General features: G+C 49.8%; 2 protein-coding genes across 3 annotated transcripts in view; both read right to left on the bottom strand.

Moving 5' to 3' along the window:
- Positions 1-6,186: 6,186 nt before the first annotated feature.
- On the bottom strand, positions 6,187-10,126 carry LOC137588672 (protein phosphatase 1 regulatory subunit 3C-B-like). 2 transcript variants are annotated; one of them, XM_068305877.1, is made up of 3 exons: positions 9,801-10,126; positions 7,864-8,249; positions 6,187-7,786 (listed from the first exon to the last, which is right to left on the bottom strand). In XM_068305877.1, exons 1-3 carry the CDS (start codon positions 9,842-9,844, stop codon positions 7,197-7,199), a joined length of 1,020 nt encoding a protein of 339 aa, XP_068161978.1. In that variant the 5' UTR covers positions 9,845-10,126; the 3' UTR covers positions 6,187-7,196. The 2 variants fall into 2 exon arrangements, with proteins under 2 accessions (XP_068161978.1, XP_068161979.1); XM_068305878.1 differs by lacking the exon at positions 9,801-10,126 and adding an exon at positions 8,899-9,564.
- Positions 10,127-10,271: 145 nt separating this feature from the next.
- The window catches only part of LOC137588670 (rho GTPase-activating protein SYDE1), an 11,135-nt gene continuing 3,937 nt past the window's right edge, over positions 10,272-17,469 (bottom strand). Inside the window, exons 3-14 of the mRNA XM_068305869.1 lie at positions 17,141-17,469; positions 16,729-17,070; positions 14,755-14,950; positions 14,421-14,584; positions 13,767-13,874; positions 13,583-13,671; positions 13,073-13,210; positions 12,875-13,001; positions 12,336-12,502; positions 12,004-12,256; positions 11,642-11,920; positions 10,272-11,091 (exon numbers count right to left, since the gene is read on the bottom strand). The exon at positions 17,141-17,469 is cut by the window's right edge and continues 104 nt beyond it. Of these exons, the coding sequence (XP_068161970.1) occupies positions 10,916-11,091; positions 11,642-11,920; positions 12,004-12,256; positions 12,336-12,502; positions 12,875-13,001; positions 13,073-13,210; positions 13,583-13,671; positions 13,767-13,874; positions 14,421-14,584; positions 14,755-14,950; positions 16,729-17,070; positions 17,141-17,469 (2,368 nt within the window). The 3' untranslated portion in view covers positions 10,272-10,915. The remainder of the gene's footprint in view (positions 11,092-11,641; positions 11,921-12,003; positions 12,257-12,335; positions 12,503-12,874; positions 13,002-13,072; positions 13,211-13,582; positions 13,672-13,766; positions 13,875-14,420; positions 14,585-14,754; positions 14,951-16,728; positions 17,071-17,140) is intronic.

The following is a 17,469-nucleotide window of genomic DNA, read 5'->3' as shown; positions in this document are numbered from 1 at the left end:
ACTAGTCTCTACTTCAGGTGTTTAAACTAGTCTCTACTTCAGGTGTTAAAACTAGTCTCTTCTTCAGGTGTTTAAACTAGTCTCTTCAGGTGTTTAAACTAGTCTCTTCAGGTGTTTAAACTAGTCTCTACTTCAGGTGTTTAAACTAGTCTCTTCAGGTGTTTAAACTAGTCTCTACTTCAGGTGTTTAAACTAGTCTCTACTTCAGGTGTTTAAACTAGTCTCTTCTTCAGGTGTTTAAACTAGTCTCTTCAGGTGTTTAAACTAGTCTCTTCAGGTGTTTAAACTAGTCTCTACTTCAGGTGTTTAAACTAGTCTCTTCAGGTGTTTAAACTAGTCTCTACTTCAGGTGTTTAAACTAGTCTCTTCTTCAGGTGTTTAAACTAGTCTCTTCTTCAGGTGTTTAAACTAGTCTCTACTTCAGGTGTTTAAACTAGTCTCTTCAGATGTTTAAACTAGTCTCTACTTCAGGTGTTTAAACTAGTCTCTTCTTCAGGTGTTTAAACTAGTCTCTACTTCAGGTGTTTAAACTAGTCTCTACTTCAGGTGTTTAAACTAGTCTCTTCTTCAGGTGTTTAAACTAGTCTCTACTTCAGGTGTTTAAACTAGTCTCTACTTCAGGTGTTAAAACTAGTCTCTACTTCAGGTGTTTAAACTAGTCTCTTCAGGTGTTTAAACTAGTCTCTACTTCAGGTGTTTAAACTAGTCTCTACTTCAGGTGTTTAAACTAGTCTCTTCTTCAGGTGTTTAAACTAGTCTCTTCAGGTGTTTAAACTAGTCTCTTCAGGTGTTTAAACTAGTCTCTACTTCAGGTGTTTAAACTAGTCTCTTCAGGTGTTTAAACTAGTCTCTACTTCAGGTGTTTAAACTAGTCTCTACTTCAGGTGTTTAAACTAGTCTCTTCTTCAGGTGTTTAAACTAGTCTCTTCAGGTGTTTAAACTAGTCTCTTCAGGTGTTTAAACTAGTCTCTACTTCAGGTGTTTAAACTAGTCTCTTCAGGTGTTTAAACTAGTCTCTACTTCAGGTGTTTAAACTAGTCTCTTCTTCAGGTGTTTAAACTAGTCTCTTCTTCAGGTGTTTAAACTAGTCTCTACTTCAGGTGTTTAAACTAGTCTCTTCAGATGTTTAAACTAGTCTCTACTTCAGGTGTTTAAACTAGTCTCTTCTTCAGGTGTTTAAACTAGTCTCTACTTCAGGTGTTTAAACTAGTCTCTACTTCAGGTGTTTAAACTAGTCTCTTCTTCAGGTGTTTAAACTAGTCTCTACTTCAGGTGTTTAAACTAGTCTCTACTTCAGGTGTTAAAACTAGTCTCTACTTCAGGTGTTTAAACTAGTCTCTTCAGGTGTTTAAACTAGTCTCTACTTCAGGTGTTTAAACTAGTCTCTTCTTCAGGTGTTTAAACTAGTCTCTTCTTCAGGTGTTTAAACTAGTCTCTTCAGGTGTTTAAACTAGTCTCTACTTCAGGTGTTTAAACTAGTCTCTTCAGGTGTTTAAACTAGTCTCTACTTCAGGTGTTTAAACTAGTCTCTTCAGGTGTTTAAAGTAGTCTTTACTTCAGGTGTTTAAACTAGTCTCTTCAGGTGTTTAAACTAGTCTCTTCTTCAGGTGTTTAAACTAGTCTCTTCAGGTGTTTAAACTAGTCTCTACTTCAGGTGTTTAAACTAGTCTCTACTTCAGGTGTTTAAACTAGTCTCTTCAGGTGTTTAAACTAGTCTCTTCAGGTGTTTAAACTAGTCTCTACTTCAGGTGTTTAAACAAGTCTCTTCAGGTGTTTAAACTAGTCTCTACTTCAGGTGTTTAAACTAGTCTCTTCAGGTGTTTAAACTAGTCTCTTCAGGTGTTTAAACTAGTCTCTACTTCAGGTGTTTAAACTAGTCTCTACTTCAGGTGTTTAAACTAGTCTCTACTTCAGGTGTTTAAACTAGTCTCTTCTTCAGGTGTTTAAACTAGTCTCTACTTCAGGTGTTTAAACTAGTCTCTACTTCAGGTGTTTAAACTAGTCTCTTCAGGTGTTTAAACTAGTCTCTTCAGGTGTTTAAACTAGTCTCTACTTCAGGTGTTTAAACTAGTCTCTACTTCAGGTGTTTAAACTAGCCTCTACTTCAGGTGTTTAAACTAGTCTCTACTTCAGGTGTTTAAACTAGTCTCTTCTTCAGGTGTTTAAACTAGTCTCTACTTCAGGTGTTTAAACTAGTCTCTACTTCAGGTGTTTAAACTAGTCTCTACTTCAGGTGTTTAAACTAGTCTCTTCTTCAGGTGTTTAAACTAGTCTCTACTTCAGGTGTTTAAACTAGTCTCTTCTTCAGATGTTTAAACTAGTCTCTTCTTCAGATGTTTAAACTAGTCTCTTCTTCAGGTGTTTAAACTAGTCTCTTCTTCAGGTGTTTAAACTAGTCTCTACTTCAGGTGTTTAAACTAGTCTCTACTTCAGGTGTTTAAACTAGTCTCTTCTTCAGGTGTTTAAACTAGTCTCTTCTTCAGGTGTTAAAACTAGTCTCTACTTCAGGTGTTTAAACTAGTCTCTTCAGGTGTTTAAACTAGTCTCTTCAGGTGTTTAAACTAGTCTCTACTTCAGGTGTTTAAACTAGTCTCTTCTTCAGGTGTTTAAACTAGTCTCTTCTTCAGGTGTTTAAACTAGTCTCTTCAGGTGTTTAAACTAGTCTCTACTTCAGGTGTTTAAACTAGTCTCTACTTCAGGTGTTTAAACTAGTCTCTACTTCAGGTGTTTAAACTAGTCTCTTCAGGTGTTTAAACTAGTCTCTACTTCAGGTGTTTAAACTAGTCTCTTCAGGTGTTTAAACTAGTCTCTACTTCAGGTGTTTAAACTAGTCTCTACGTCAGGTGTTTAAACTAGTCTCTTCAGGTGTTTAAACTAGTCTCTACTTCAGGTGTTTAAACTAGTCTCTACTTCAGGTGTTTAAACTAGTCTCTACTTCAGGTGTTTAAACTAGTCTCTACTTCAGGTGTTTAAACTAGTCTCTTCAGGTGTTTAAACTAGTCTCTTCAGGTGTTTAAACTAGTCTCTACTTCAGGTGTTTAAACTAGTCTCTACTTCAGGTGTTTAAACTAGTCTCTTCAGGTGTTTAAACTAGTCTCTTCAGGTGTTTAAACTAGTCTCTACTTCAGGTGTTTAAACTAGTCTCTACTTCAGGTGTTTAAACTAGTCTCTTCAGGTGTTTAAACTAGTCTCTACTTCAGGTGTTTAAACTAGTCTCTACTTCAGGTGTTTAAACTAGTCTCTACTTCAGGTGTTTAAACTAGTCTCTACTTCAGGTGTTTAAACTAGTCTCTTCAGGTGTTTAAACTAGTCTCTACTTCAGGTGTTTAAACTAGTCTCTTCAGGTGTTTAAACTAGTCTCTTCAGGTGTTTAAACTAGTCTCTACTTCAGGTGTTTAAACTAGTCTCTACTTCAGGTGTTTAAACTAGTCTCTTCTTCAGGTGTTTAAACTAGTCTCTTCAGGTGTTTAAACTAGTCTCTACTTCAGGTGTTTAAACTAGTCTCTTCAGGTGTTTAAACTAGTCTCTACTTCAGGTGTTTAAACTAGTCTCTTCAGGTGTTTAAACTAGTCTCTTCAGGTGTTTAAACTAGTCTCTACTTCAGGTGTTTAAACTAGTCTCTACTTCAGGTGTTTAAACTAGTCTCTACTTCAGGTGTTTAAACTAGTCTCTACTTCAGGTGTTTAAACTAGTCTCTTCAGGTGTTTAAACTAGTCTCTTCAGGTGTTTAAACTAGTCTCTACTTCAGGTGTTTAAACTAGTCTCTACTTCAGGTGTTTAAACTAGTCTCTTCAGGTGTTTAAACTAGTCTCTTCAGGTGTTTAAACTAGTCTCTACTTCAGGTGTTTAAACTAGTCTCTTCAGGTGTTTAAACTAGTCTCTACTTCAGGTGTTTAAACTAGTCTCTTCAATCAATCAAGTTTTATTTATATAGATCTTAATCACATCAGCAGACATGTCAAAGCGCTTTAACAGACAGAAACCCAACTGAACCCTCCAGAGCATCAGAGACAGTGGTGGGAAAAGCTCCCTCATTGAGGAAGAAACTCCGGACAGGACCCAGACTCTTTTGGGGGCCATCCGCCTCGACCGGTTGGGGGGAAAAGAAATCAAAGGAAGACAAGAACAGGGTCAGAGAGAGAGAGAGAGAGAGAGTCCAGATAGAGTCAGTGTCTCTATGGTTATAGGTAGACCAGATAGAGTCAGTGTCTCTATGGTTATAGGTAGACCAGATAGAGTCAGTGTCTCTATGGTTATAGATAGACCAGATAGAGTCAGTGTCTCTATGGTTATAGGTAGACCAGATAGAGTCAGTGTCTCTATGGTTATAGGTAGACCAGATAGAGTCAGTGTCTCTATGGTTATAGATAGACCAGATAGAGTCAGTGTCTCTATGGTTATAGGTAGACCAGATAGAGTCAGTGTCTCTATGGTTATAGGTAGACCAGATAGAGTCAGTGTCTCTATGGTTATAGGTAGACCAGATAGAGTCAGTGTCTCTATGGTTATAGGTAGACCAGATAGAGTCAGTGTCTCTATGGTTATAGGTAGACCAGATAGAGTCAGTGTCTCTATGGTTATAGGTAGACCAGATAGAGTCAGTGTCTCTATGCTTATAGGTAGACCAGATAGAGTCAGTGTCTCTATGGTTATAGGTAGACCAGATAGAGTCAGTGTCTCTATGCTTATAGGTAGACCAGATAGAGTCAGTGTCTCTATGGTTATAGGTAGACCAGATAGAGTCAGTGTCTCTATGGTTATAGGTAGACCACTGGGTTGTTGTCTTCAGTACACGTTCCCATCATGTAGTCGGTAAATTACAGCTGATTGGAGACTGTATGGTGGAAGGAGGACGAGAGGAAGCAGGACCCCAACCGCTGGATAGATGAGGGGTGAACCTCAGAAAACCTATAAGGACATAGAGCACAGTAACCTGCTTAACTAATGAAGTAACTAATGCTCTAGGTAGCTGGTAATCTATTAGACTAATGAAGTAACTAATGCTCTAGGTAGCTGGTAATCTATTAGACTAATGAAGTAACTAATGCTCTAGGTAGCTGGTAATCTATTAGACTAATGAAGTAACTAATGCTCTAGGTAGCTGGTAATCTATTAGACTAATGAAGTAACTAATGCTCTAGGTAGCTGGTAATCTATTAGACTAATGAAGTAACTAATGCTCTAGGTAGCTGGTAATCTATTAGACTAATGAAGTAACTAATGCTCTAGGTAGCTGGTAATCTATTAGACTAATGAAGTAACTAATGCTCTAGGTAGCTGGTAATCTATTAGACTAATGAAGTAACTAATGCCACTACTCCTCCTGTCCTGTTCCCTCTGAGTCTGTGACATTATCATGTTGACTTCCTGTGTGTGACGAGGGACTTCCTGTCTGAGCGCTGGCTCCTCACGTATTTCCTGGACGATAATCCGATTGGCAGACAGGAACGCCCCCTTCAGGACCGTCTGACGAGTGAACGCCCCCTTCAGGACCGTCTGACGAGTGAACGCCCCCTTCAGGACCGTCTGACGAGTGAACGCCCCCTTCAGGACCGTCTGACGAGTGAACGCCCCCTTCAGGACCGTCTGACGAGTGAACGCCCCCTTCAGGACCGTCTGACGAGTGAACGCCCCCTTCAGGACCGTCCGACGGGTCAACGCCCCCTTTGTCAGTCAGTCAGTCAGTCATCTTCAGATCACCACCGCTGTATCCGCCGCAGCGGGTCACGGGGAGCCGGAGCCTATCTCGGCGGCATAGGGCGTGAGGCGGGGGACACTCTGGGCACGACGCCAGTGTACCGCAGAGCCACACAAAGACATACAACCACGCACACACACACTCACTCCTACGGGCAATCTGGGACCGGCCAATCAAGCTGAAGCGCATGTTTCTGGAGGTGGGAGGAAGCCGGAGAACCCGGAGAGAACCCGCCAGACACGGGGAAAACATGAGAACTCCACACAGAGCGGGACTCGAACCCGGGTCCGCTGTGTTGTGAGGCGGCAGCGCTAACCACTGCGCCACCGTACCGCCCCGCCCACTTTGTGTCCGTCTGATTCAGTTCACATCAGAGTTCAGGTCATTGACAAAGCGAAGGTCGAAGTTGAAACGATTACAGTTTGAATTCTTTTCCTCGTGACTTCCTGACGATCAGGTGATGGACGTGAACAGAAACACACACCAGCTCTACAACATCAGACTTTTATTCTGAAAAGACAACAGGGACAAAATCACTTCCTGCTTCAGATGGTCTTCCTTTACTGAGCAGCAGAGCTACAGGACACACAAACACACAAACACACATAGGAAGTGTTTGTTAGCTTAGCAGTAGCATGACTGAAGGAGCTAACAGGAAGTGCAGGTTAGCCTTTAGCGCTACATTTACAGTCAAAAACAACGACTGGTTACATTGGGGTATTTACAGCGGTCACCGTGACAACAGCAACCTGAAAGGAGGGACAGAAACATCCCAGTGAAATGCTAACGAGCATTTAAAGCTAACGAGACCCATGGGCTGACAGTTAACATTTGACCTTTGACCTCATCACTCCTCACGCTGCGTTCACACGCGTGACGTACAATAGACGCGGCGACCCACTGCTAGCAGCTAGCCTGTTGTGAGACAGACGGATTAGCCGTGAGACAGCGACGCTAACGGTTGTCATGTCAGTCTCTAACCACGTTCAGCTGCAGTGCATTGTGGGTAGTTCTGAGCTGGTTCTGGCTGGTCTCCTGTGTGGTGACCCGCCTGACGTGGAGGTGAGGATGAGGGACGTACTCTGAACCACTGGGACTCCTGATTGGCTACTGAATTGCATATTTAATTAGGGTAAAGTGTTTCTAGTGAGAACCTCCAGTGAACCCGACCCAACACCTGGACCGGCTCCACGGGACAGGAAGTGGCTGGTGCTCGCGTGAAGGACTGGTGTGCAACAGGAAGAACCATGATCACCAGTAGACCACCTGGACCACCAGTGGAACCCCCTCGTCTACCAGTAGACCACCTGGACCACCAGTGGAACCCCCTCGTCTACCAGTAGACCACCTGGACCACCAGTGGAACCCCCTCGTCTACCAGTAGACCACCTGGATCACCAGTGGAACCACCTCGTCTACCAGTATACCAGTGCGACCACCTGGACCGCCAGTGGGACCACCAGTGGTACCACCTGGACCACCAGTGGGACCACCTGGATCACCAGTAGGGGGCGCTGGTCTCCACACCCCCCCAGCTCTGCCACTCTGGGAAGATCCCCGCTGAGGTCCTGGGACTCCCGTAGGGATCAAACTCGATCTCGTTGGTCTTCTGGCCCCCCTGGATGTCCATCCCCACGGGGGCGTCGGCCCCCCGGGCCGGGCCGGCGCCCTGGATCAGGGGGCTGACGCCAGCCCCGGCCAGCCGGTAGTTGTTCCCGTGGTGGTTGTCCCAGAAGGTCTGGTCCGGGGTCCGGTACTGGATGCAGAACTGGATGGCGTCAGGGGGCGGGGCCTCCGGGATGCGGACGGAGAAGGAGAAGGTGTTGGTGTCCGGGCAACCGTACACGTTGTTCAGGTACTGACAGGGAACATCCCTGAAGGAGCGCCAGGAGTCAAAGGTGATGCGCAGCGACACCCACTTCTCGAAGGACAGGTTCCTCACCTGGACGGTCCCCGACAGGAGGCGGACCCTCACCCGGCAGGTCTCCAGACACACCTGCTGGGCCCAGAGGCGGGACCTCAGAAGCAGGTAGTCATCAGCGGGGGGGGTGAAGGCCAGGACCAGCCCTGACCCCCCAGCAGGGGGCGCTAGAGGGGAAGCAAGAGGGTCAGGGTTAGACACGCCTCCACTGCTTTCTGCCCCCCCCCAGCCCCTCTTGACTCACCCGTGTTGCCCCCCTGCTGGAGGCTGGCGGTGGCGCCCCCCATGTCGGACAGGTGGAACTGCAGCTCGTCATCGATCAGGTGAATGGTGGTGAGCACCCCCCCCCGGGCATCAGCGAACGCCACGCGCTTCCTCTGCTTCCTGCTGGGCCACGCCCGGCCCCCGGGCTGCTCCTCGCCCGCCGGGCCCCCGGGCCGCTCCTCGCCCACTGGGGCTGGAGTCGCTATGGCAACCTGAGCCAAACACGATCGCAGCGGTCGGCAGCGCCTCAACAGGTGGGCGTCGCCCTCACCGAAGGGCTGACGAGGATGAGGGGAGCTGGACAGACACACCCTCATGTCCACAGGCATGATGGGAAATCCAGCCCCAGGTCCCAGGAGGAGGAGCCTAAAGACACACAGCACAGGCCATCAGGAGGAGGAGCCTAAAGACACAGGCCGTCAGGAGGAGGAGCCTAAAGACACAGGCCGTCAGGAGGAGGAGCCTAAAGACACAGGCCGTCAGGAGGAGGAGCCTAAAGACACAGGCCGTCAGGAGGAGGAGCCTAAAGACACAGGCCGTCAGGAGGAGGAGCCTAAAGACACAGGCCGTCAGGAGGAGGAGCCTAAAGACACAGGCCGTCAGGAGGAGGAGCCTAAAGACACAGGCCGTCAGGAGGAGGAGCCTAAAGACACCGGACCAGTCAGAAGGAGGAGCCTAACCTGGTCTCAGGTCAGCTCTGACAGGACCCAGTTCTCTTGTTGACGTCCAATCAGCAGACTGATGGCTGATCAGGTGATCGGTTATCAGTCTGCTGGTAACAACCTTGACCCCTGACCCCCACCCAGTGAGTTTCCCACGTTGGGATCATAAAGTTAATATAATTGGATGTCATCTAATCTGATCTGCAGCGGAATGCAGCTTCATTTCAGTTGCTGTCGCGAGTTCCGGTCTTGCGGCGGGACTTCCGGTCCGTCGGGACAGCCTGAGCTGGGATCAGCTGTCTGCTTCCCGTCTGGTCGGCTCGCGCCGCTGTGACGCAGTTCGGGGGCCCTACCTGCCGCAGGTCAAGGAACAGTTCCAGTTCCGGTGCCGGTGGAGTCCACCTCACGCACGCGACGATGCGCGCGCCACACGCGCGCACTACACGCTCGCGCCACACGCTCGCGCGTCCCGTCCTCCTCCGCGGCAGAGCCGTTACGCGTCAGCCATGTTGGAACGAGACACTGAGCGCGAGACGGAGACACGCCCCCTACGGGGAGAACGAGAGGGAGGCGGAGACTGCTTCCAGCCAATGACGTTCATGATGGGCGGAGCGAAGACAACACCGGAAGCGTGATGAAGACCGACGCGCGAGAATTTAAGAGTTTATTATTTAACTAGTCCTACACCAGTTTAGTATTTAACTAGTCCTACACCAGTTTAGTATTTAACTGGTCCTACACCAGTTTAGTATTTAACTAGTCCTACACCAGTTTAGTATTTAACTGGTCCTACACCAGTTTAGTATTTAACTAGTCCTACACCAGTTTAGTATTTAACTAGTCCTACACCAGTTTAGTATTTAACTAGTCCTACACCAGTTTAGTATTTAACTAGTCCTACACCAGTTTAGTATTTAACTAGTCCTACACCAGTTTAGTATTTAACTAGTCCTACACCAGTTTAGTATTTAACTAGTCCTACACCAGTTTAGTATTTAACTAGTTCTACATCAGTTTAGTATTTAACTAGTTCTACATCAGTTTAGTATTTAACTAGTTCTACACCAGTTTAGTATTTAACTAGTCCTACACCAGTTTAGTATTTAACTAGTTCTACACCAGTTTAGTATTTAAGTAGTTCTACACCAGTTTAGTATTTAACTAGTTCTACACCAGTTTAGTATTTAAGTAGTTCTACACCAGTTTACTGTTTAACTAGTGCTGCACCAGTTTAGTATTTAAACTAGTTTTATACCAGTTTAGTAGTTGTGGGCGGCACAGTGGTGCAGTGGGTAGCATTGTTGCCGCACAGCAAGGTGGTTCCGGGTTTGCTGCTCAGACCGGTGGTTCTGGTCGGTGTGTTCCTGCTCAGACCGGTGGTTCTGGTCGGTGTGTTCCTGCTCAGACCGGTGGTTCTGGTCGGTGTGTTCCTGCTCAGACCGGTGGTTCTGGTCGGTGTGTTCCTGCTCAGACCGGTGGTTCTGGTCGGTGTGTTCCTGCTCAGACCGGTGGTTCTGGTCGGTGTGTTCCTGCTCAGACCGGTGGTTCTGGTCGGTGTGTTCCTGCTCAGACCGGTGGTTCTGGTCGGTGTGTTCCTGCTCAGACCGGTGGTTCTGGTCGGTGTGTTCCTGCTCAGACCGGTGGTTCTGGTCGGTGTGTTCCTGCTCAGACCGGTGGTTCTGGTCGGTGTGTTCCTGCTCTGGTCCACTAACATCCAGCCTGCTGGTTCTAATCACGGCTTTAATCTTTAACGTCAATCACAGACAGGAATGTGCTTCAAACCTTTGGTTACATCATCTGCATAGAAACGTCGTCAGTACAAAACACAAGTGCTACTAAAGTTGTGCAAAACAGAGGTTAACACTGAATATGGCGTCGTATTCCTTTATCACAGTGAAAGCTGTACCAGGAAACACTCAGCTGCTCCGCCCACTCACTGAACCGGACGTACCGTCAGGACCGTTAGCACCGGCAGGACCGTTAGCACCGTCAGGACCGTTAGCACCGGCAGGACCGTTAGCACCGGCAGGACCGTTAGCACCGGCAGGACCGGCAGAGGGCACGGCAACGGGGACGGGCAGGGACCCGACGACAGGCCAACCTGCTACTAACTTCTAGCACAACTAGTACCTAAGTGGGTAGTCCCAGCACACCCAGAGGAACGATGGAGCCATCAGCTGGTCTTCATCAGGCGCTACAGCGGTTCTGATTGGATGATACCACTGCACCACCCCTCAGCTAGCTTCAACAAGTCCAATCATGGTTAAAACAGCCCCGATGTAGTCGACCAGGATGTAGGTGGTCCTCCAGGATCCTGGTGATCCACCAGGATCCAGGTGATCCACCGTCTGTCCTGCCGTCCATCCTCTTCTACAGACAGATGTTGATCTGCTTGGCCAGCTCCCGGTCCAGGTCGTGGATCAGCGTGTCGAAGTCCTTCAGGCTGAGTCGGCAGTTAAAAGGAGCATCGAAGTCCATGAAGTCGTCCACAAACAGGCCGCCTCCCCCAGACCACGCCTTCTTCTTCTCATCTTCATCAGCACTGCCTGGAACAGCACCGACAGGAAGGAGTGAGACCACAGCAGGACAACAACCGGCTGAAGGTAGGCTCCGCCCACAACAACCGCTAGAGACCACCAGGCTAGTTTGTTTAGAGGTGACCCAACCAGATGGGAGAATTGAGACGTTAGCAGAGAACTGATAGGTCAGCGTTCAGGCGAGGCGTTGGGTCTAGAACTGAAGGACGGTGGAGAGACCGAGTGTTCAGGTTCTCCTGCTCCCAGGTCACGGTTCTCCAAAGATGTTCAAATCAACCCCCTGGTCTCACAGGAAGTTCCTGAAGACGTTTCACCTCTTGCCCAGGAGGGTTCTTCAGTTCTGGTGGTGGTCGGTGTGACGTCAGGACTGAAGAAGCCTCCTGATGAGAACTGAAAGGTCTTTCTTTGAACAACTTTGGACAAAAAGTTTTTTTGAGCTTTGGCACTCCGCCAGGTTTGGGCGTGTTCTCACACACTTCCTGTTGACTTGACCTTGACTTCCTGTGCTGACGGCGCCCCGCTGCGGTACCACAAACGCGTCTGACCGTCTGCTGCTCACCTCCGTCGCTCTCGCTTCCGGCCACCTCGTCGTAGTCGGCTTCCTGGCCGGACAGGAGGTCCCGTCCGCAGACACTCCAGTCCCCGGCATATCGGTTGATGGGGGGCGGGCTCTCCAAGCGGGCCAGACTGCCTCGACCGCGGCGTGACACCACCGCCTCCGCCTCGGGGTTCGCGGGCAGAGCCAATCGCAGTGCAGGTTGCTGCTGTGGCGGTTGGCCCAGGGGTTTCTGGGAAGGCACGTCGGTGTGCTCGTCTGCTGGGATTTGGTGAGTTGGAACTGAGGAAGAAGAGCAAAACTGAAGCTGAAGGAAGTGGAAAGATTGTTCCCATGGCAACAGGAAGTGAGGGTGGGGCTCGTACCTGGCCACAGCTGCAGGAGGTAGTGCAACGCCTCGATGTGGCGTTTGAAGTCAACTGCACTCGCCACTTCTTCACCGTGACCAAGCCCCTTTGCTCCGCCTCTTGCTCCGCCCCCTCCCGCCCGCCATGCCTCCTGAGTTGGCGTCAGAAGGACGGGGCCAAAGCAGACCGCTAGGTTCTGGTGTGTCATCCGATTGAACGAGCTGAAGGACGCCACCAGGCTGAGGTGGTCCAGCAAGAGGGACAAAGTGGCCTGGAGGGACAGACAGGACGGTCCAGGACAAAACAGGAAGTGGGTGTGGTTGTGGTTTGTCCTACCTGGCGTCTCTTACCCTCTCTGGAGGAGGCAGGCAGGACAGCAGCTCCACGGTGGTTCTGGCCAGCTGAGGATCGGGCTCTGCTGGGGGCGGCCGCAGGGTCATGGCCTCCCTGACCACCTGGTACAGGGTCCTGGTGATGAGCTGAGACGGCAGCTCCCGCAGGTAGTCCTTCAGGATGCCTGAGGAACACGGAGTGCTGTGTCAGCAGGTGGTCAGGTGACACACCAGCAGGTAGTGAGTCAACGAGTCAAAGCAGACGACCTTCAACCGACTCACATTCGCGAAACGGTCAACGGGAGACGGGCTAAACAGTTCCTGTCAGAACCGGGGCAGGAAGACCAGTCTGAGCCTTTGACTATGAGTCAGTTCAGGTCCAGACCCGGGTCTGCCTGAAGCTTGATTCAAGAATCGGTTCTGGACTCAGTCCTGGACTCGGTGTGGTTCTGAACACGATTCTACACTTGGTTCCTGACCCGGTTCTGGACCCAGTCCTGACCCCGTTCCAGACTCAGTTCTGGACTGGTTCCTGGACTCGGTGCAGTTCCCCTGACCTGTGATGACGTTGATGTCGGGGTAGAGGTCCTCGCTGAGGCACACGGCTGAGCTGCTCCTCTCGAACCAATCACGGAGCTCCTTCTTGACGGCAGCAGAGCCACAGAGTCGGTAGAGCCCCACCACCTGGAACAGAACAGGGGTCAGCTCGGTTCTGGAGGGGGGCTCAGAACCCGGCCAGCAGTGTGGAGCAGAACCTTCAGGCCCCGTTGTTCTATCTCTGCCACACACTTCTGGATCAGCAGAGGGATGGGGGGCGCAGAGCCTTCGGTCTCCACCAGGTGGTGCAGTTCAACCCCAAACACATTGGCAGGCCTGGAGGGGTCGCTGCTGGGCTGGGGGGGTAACAAACGCTACGTCAGTGGGCGGGGGGGGGGGGGTAGCATTGTAATAGAGACGAGCAGTGGGGGGGCTTAAGAACCAGATGCAGCACCAGATGTAGTTTATGTACCAGATGTAGTTTATGTACCAGATGTAGTTTATGTACCAGATGTAGTTTATGTACCAGATGTAGTTTATGTACCAGATGTAGTTTATGTACCAGATGTAGTTTATGTACCAGATGTAGTTTATGTACCAGATGTAGTTTATGTACCAGATGTAGCTTTGTCCATCTGTGTCTCAGTGTTAGTATTGGTGTTAAGGAGGTGTGGTCAGAATGACCTCTGACTCCGCCCCTAGAGGTCAGGTGTCTTTCCACTCTTTACCTTTGTGTCCCACTTTTCCTGTAGCGAGAGCTTGACGTAAAGAAGACCTCTGGGTTCCAGCTTCACACAGAGCTGCTGGCTGCGACTCCCTGAACGACAATCAATCAATCCATCAATCAATTTGCCCAGCATCTCTGTGCCTCTACTGCATTAACTCTTCTTCCACATCCATTGAGCCACTAACCTTTAAAGAGCGGAGGGATGGAGACTCCGCCCAGACAGCACACTCTGTTTCTGGTTGGTTGACCCTGATCTGCTCCTGGTCTGGAGCCTCCAGCTGCTTGTGGATTGGCTGCAGAGATTGGAACACAAAACACCGATTGGCTCTGGGTTCGATCGATGGTGACAGTTCACGTCCAACATGGACTTCAGCTGCTGCTGTGAACCAATCAGGTTACCACAGGAGGTCTGGTTAGAGACCGAGTGGCAGTAATAGGAGTAATAGTATTAGTAGTAGTAGTATGACTAGTATTAGCAGTTTTCGTACTCATATTAGCCATAGTAATGGTGGTATTAGCAGCAACAGTACTAGTATTAGCAATAGTAGTGGTAATATTACCAGGCAGGAGGCCTAGAGGAAGACCAAAGAGGAGGTTTATGGATGTAGTGAAAGAGGACATGAAGGTAGTTGGTGTGAGAGAAGAGGATGAGAAGACAGGGTTAGATGGAGGACACTGATTGGCTGTGGAGACCCTGAAGGGAGAAGCAGAAAGGAGGAGAAGAAGAAGAAGTGATAGTATTATCAGTAGCAGTGGTAGTACTAGTAGTAGTACTGCTATTAGCAGTAGTGATATTTGTAGTGGTAGAAGCTGTGCTAGTACTGGCAGTGCTAGCATACCTGGCGTTAGCACGACCACACGTAGCTGTCGCGCCCTCTCCAGCTCCAGGTGGAAGGCGTGGTTTAATGAGAGGGCGGGACTTCTCAGGGTCAGGAGGGCGGTCCTTGCTCTCGTCACGCCGTCAATCTGTATGGCCAGGAAGACGTCCTTCCTGTCCTCTGACCTGAGAGACACGCCCACACACCTGAGTGCAGCAGGTCTAAACAGGAAGTGAAGCAGCTTCCTCTGGAAGTAACATGGACCGGGGGCGGGGCTGTACAGGTAACCCTTGGTGTAACTAAAGGGTTAATGTCTTTCTGCTTCAGGCAGATGGGCGGAGTCAGGCGCTCTTACCTGCTGGTCTTCATGTCCTCCAGACCCAGCAGGTGGACGGTCAGCAGGCCCGTCACCCGTTGGCTGCATCGCTGGGGGGTGGAGCCCACGTACAACCGGAAGGAAGTGACGTCACACGCTGAGTCTGGGGGTGTGGCCAGTGGCGACACCTGCTGGCGAGGCAGCAGCTCTGGAGAGTCCCCGTCACTCAGGTAACCTACAAGTAGAACAGTCATGTTCACGGTCACACCGGGTCGTCAGAACAGAACAGAACCAGATCAGAACCAGGTCAGAACCAGAGGCCTGTACCCTAAAGCTGGACTACGGCTTAGCCAGATAACTTCAGGCTTAACCCTGGCTTTTCGGTACCATAAAGGTGGCTGACTTTCTATCGGGCTACGTTGTCGCGGTAACCTATGCTGAACACCTAACCTGCTCCGGAGTAGGATAAGTTCAGGATAAGATCAGCAGGTATAACAGCCCCACCTACTGACCAATCAGAGCTCAGCAGGTATAACAGCCCCACCTACTGACCAATCAGAGCTCAGCAGGTATAACAGCCCCACCTACTGACCAATCAGAGCTCAGCAGGTATAACAGCCCCACCTACTGACCAATCAGAGCTCAGCAGGTATAACAGCCCCACCTACTGACCAATCAGAGCTCAGCAGGTATAACAGCCCCACCTACTGACCAATCAGAGCTCAGCAGGTATAACAGCCCCACCTACTGACCAATCGGTTCTCCTGAAAACGGGCCGTCCGTTCCCTGAGAACCCGGTGGATCTCGGGTCACAGCTTGTGTGCAGAGCGCTCAGGCAGAGAGAATATTTAGGGATGGCTGTAATCCGGTGGGATTGGCTGAACAATGACTGTAGAAAGGTAGAGGTTTTGGGGGGAGGGGTTACATTACATCTGTCAGCTGCTGGAGCCTCACATCAGGAATGGAACGCACCCCAACCACGCGCTGACAGCCCCCCACAGTGTGCATTGACCTGAGGGTCTTTGAGACAGTTCATATATTTCTGAGTGATGTTGGTCATTATTATGATGTCCTGAAATCCCTCGTTGGACGGGTTACAAGCAAGACACAGATAGAATGTCATTGATCAATGATTTGTTTCAGTAAATCATGGATTGATCGATTGATCGATTGATTGATTGATCGGTACTTGTGTTGGCGATGCTGAAAACCTGTGAAGAACACAGTACGTAGAGCTGTTCATAAAGTCACGGGGCTACGATCACATGTCATAACCAAACATGTGGTTCACACACACATGTATGAACACACACATGTTACTGTAGTCAGATACACAAGTGCAGTCATAGTGGGGCAGTAATATTATAATGGCACTAACTTCCTCATTGACGCAGTCGGCCATGTTTTCCCAGAGATCCTTGCTCCGTTTGGCAGCTGTAACTGTGTTGCTGTTTGCCTGGATTATTGATTTGTATCGATCGTATTTATTGATTATTATTGTTTGCTCCTCCGTTGTGAAATATGCGTCTCGGGCCGGTTTGTTGCATGTTTGTGATTGGTCGCATGCAGCTAACTCCGCCCTTTTTATGTGAGCGCACACAGATCTAGAGTGGAGAAGTCTGGATTGAATTAGTGAGTTGAGAGCCGGCTTTATGGAACCGGAAATCTGGAGGGTGGATGTCTGGGTAAGTGAAGCCAGATAAGGAAGAGGAAGCCTGACTAGGTTAATCCAGCTTTATGGGACAGGACTCTGGTCACACCAGAACTGAAACAAACAACCTGCTGTTGTTTACTTGTTTATTCATCTTTATTTACCCACTGAGACGACAGTGAGAACCGTCCAATCAGCAGGCTGGAAACATCACACAGAAACACAGGTGTAACATGTAACTGTAACATCACATCACGTTGTTTTGAACACAACAACAAACACAACAACAAACACAACAACAAACACAACAACAAACACAACAACAAACACAACAACAAACACAACAACAACAGCTTGTTTACCTCCCTTGTGGGCGGAGCGTCCCCTTGACGACCGTCGCTGTGGTCTGGCTGGAGGGGCGGAGCTGTCCAGGTGATACCTGCTGAGGACATTCTGGTTGGAGGAGGAGGCGGCGGGCGGTGTTGCGTTGTTGCCGGGGGCCTCGTCCCCGCCCCCTGTGCCGTGGTTTCCATGGCGATGGGCGCGGCCGGAGGAGCGGAGGCTGAGCTTGCGTCGCAGCTCCGGGAGCTTCTTCATCTTCAGGGACAACTTCCTGACCGTCGCCGGGGAGCGCAGCCGCTCCATCACGCCCCCTGACACGCCCTTCTTCTGGGAGGCGGGGCTCCAGTCTGACGCAGGCTCGTCTGGGGGGGTCAGGTGAGCTCAGGTGAGTACCTGTGTAACGGAGGGAATGGGGGCGGAGTCAGACCTTACCTGTGCTCTGTGTTGTGATGTCATCAACATGGTGGCTGACGCTGGGGTGGGGGCTGTCCGGCGGACTGTCCCCCCCCTGCTGCGGGTCGTCCCTCCGCCTCCACACCTCCTCCTCCCCGGGGGGGCTTCCTGCGTCCTCATCCTCGGGGATGGGGTTGTACCAGATGTTGCCGCCCCCCTGCGGCCCCAGGGCCTGGTGGGGGGGGTTCTTCCCTGAGGAGAGGACCCAGGCCCGGCTGCTGCGCTCCAGGCTCTGCAGGTAGGCCCGCTGGCCCGACCTGGCCCCCCCCGGGCCGCTGGGCGTGTCGGGGCTGCTTCCTGCTGGGGGG

Source organism: Antennarius striatus, chromosome 21 (genome assembly GCF_040054535.1).
Source record: "Antennarius striatus isolate MH-2024 chromosome 21, ASM4005453v1, whole genome shotgun sequence".
NCBI lineage: Eukaryota > Metazoa > Chordata > Actinopteri > Lophiiformes > Antennariidae > Antennarius > Antennarius striatus.
This window is presented reverse-complemented; position numbering and strand designations above follow the sequence as displayed.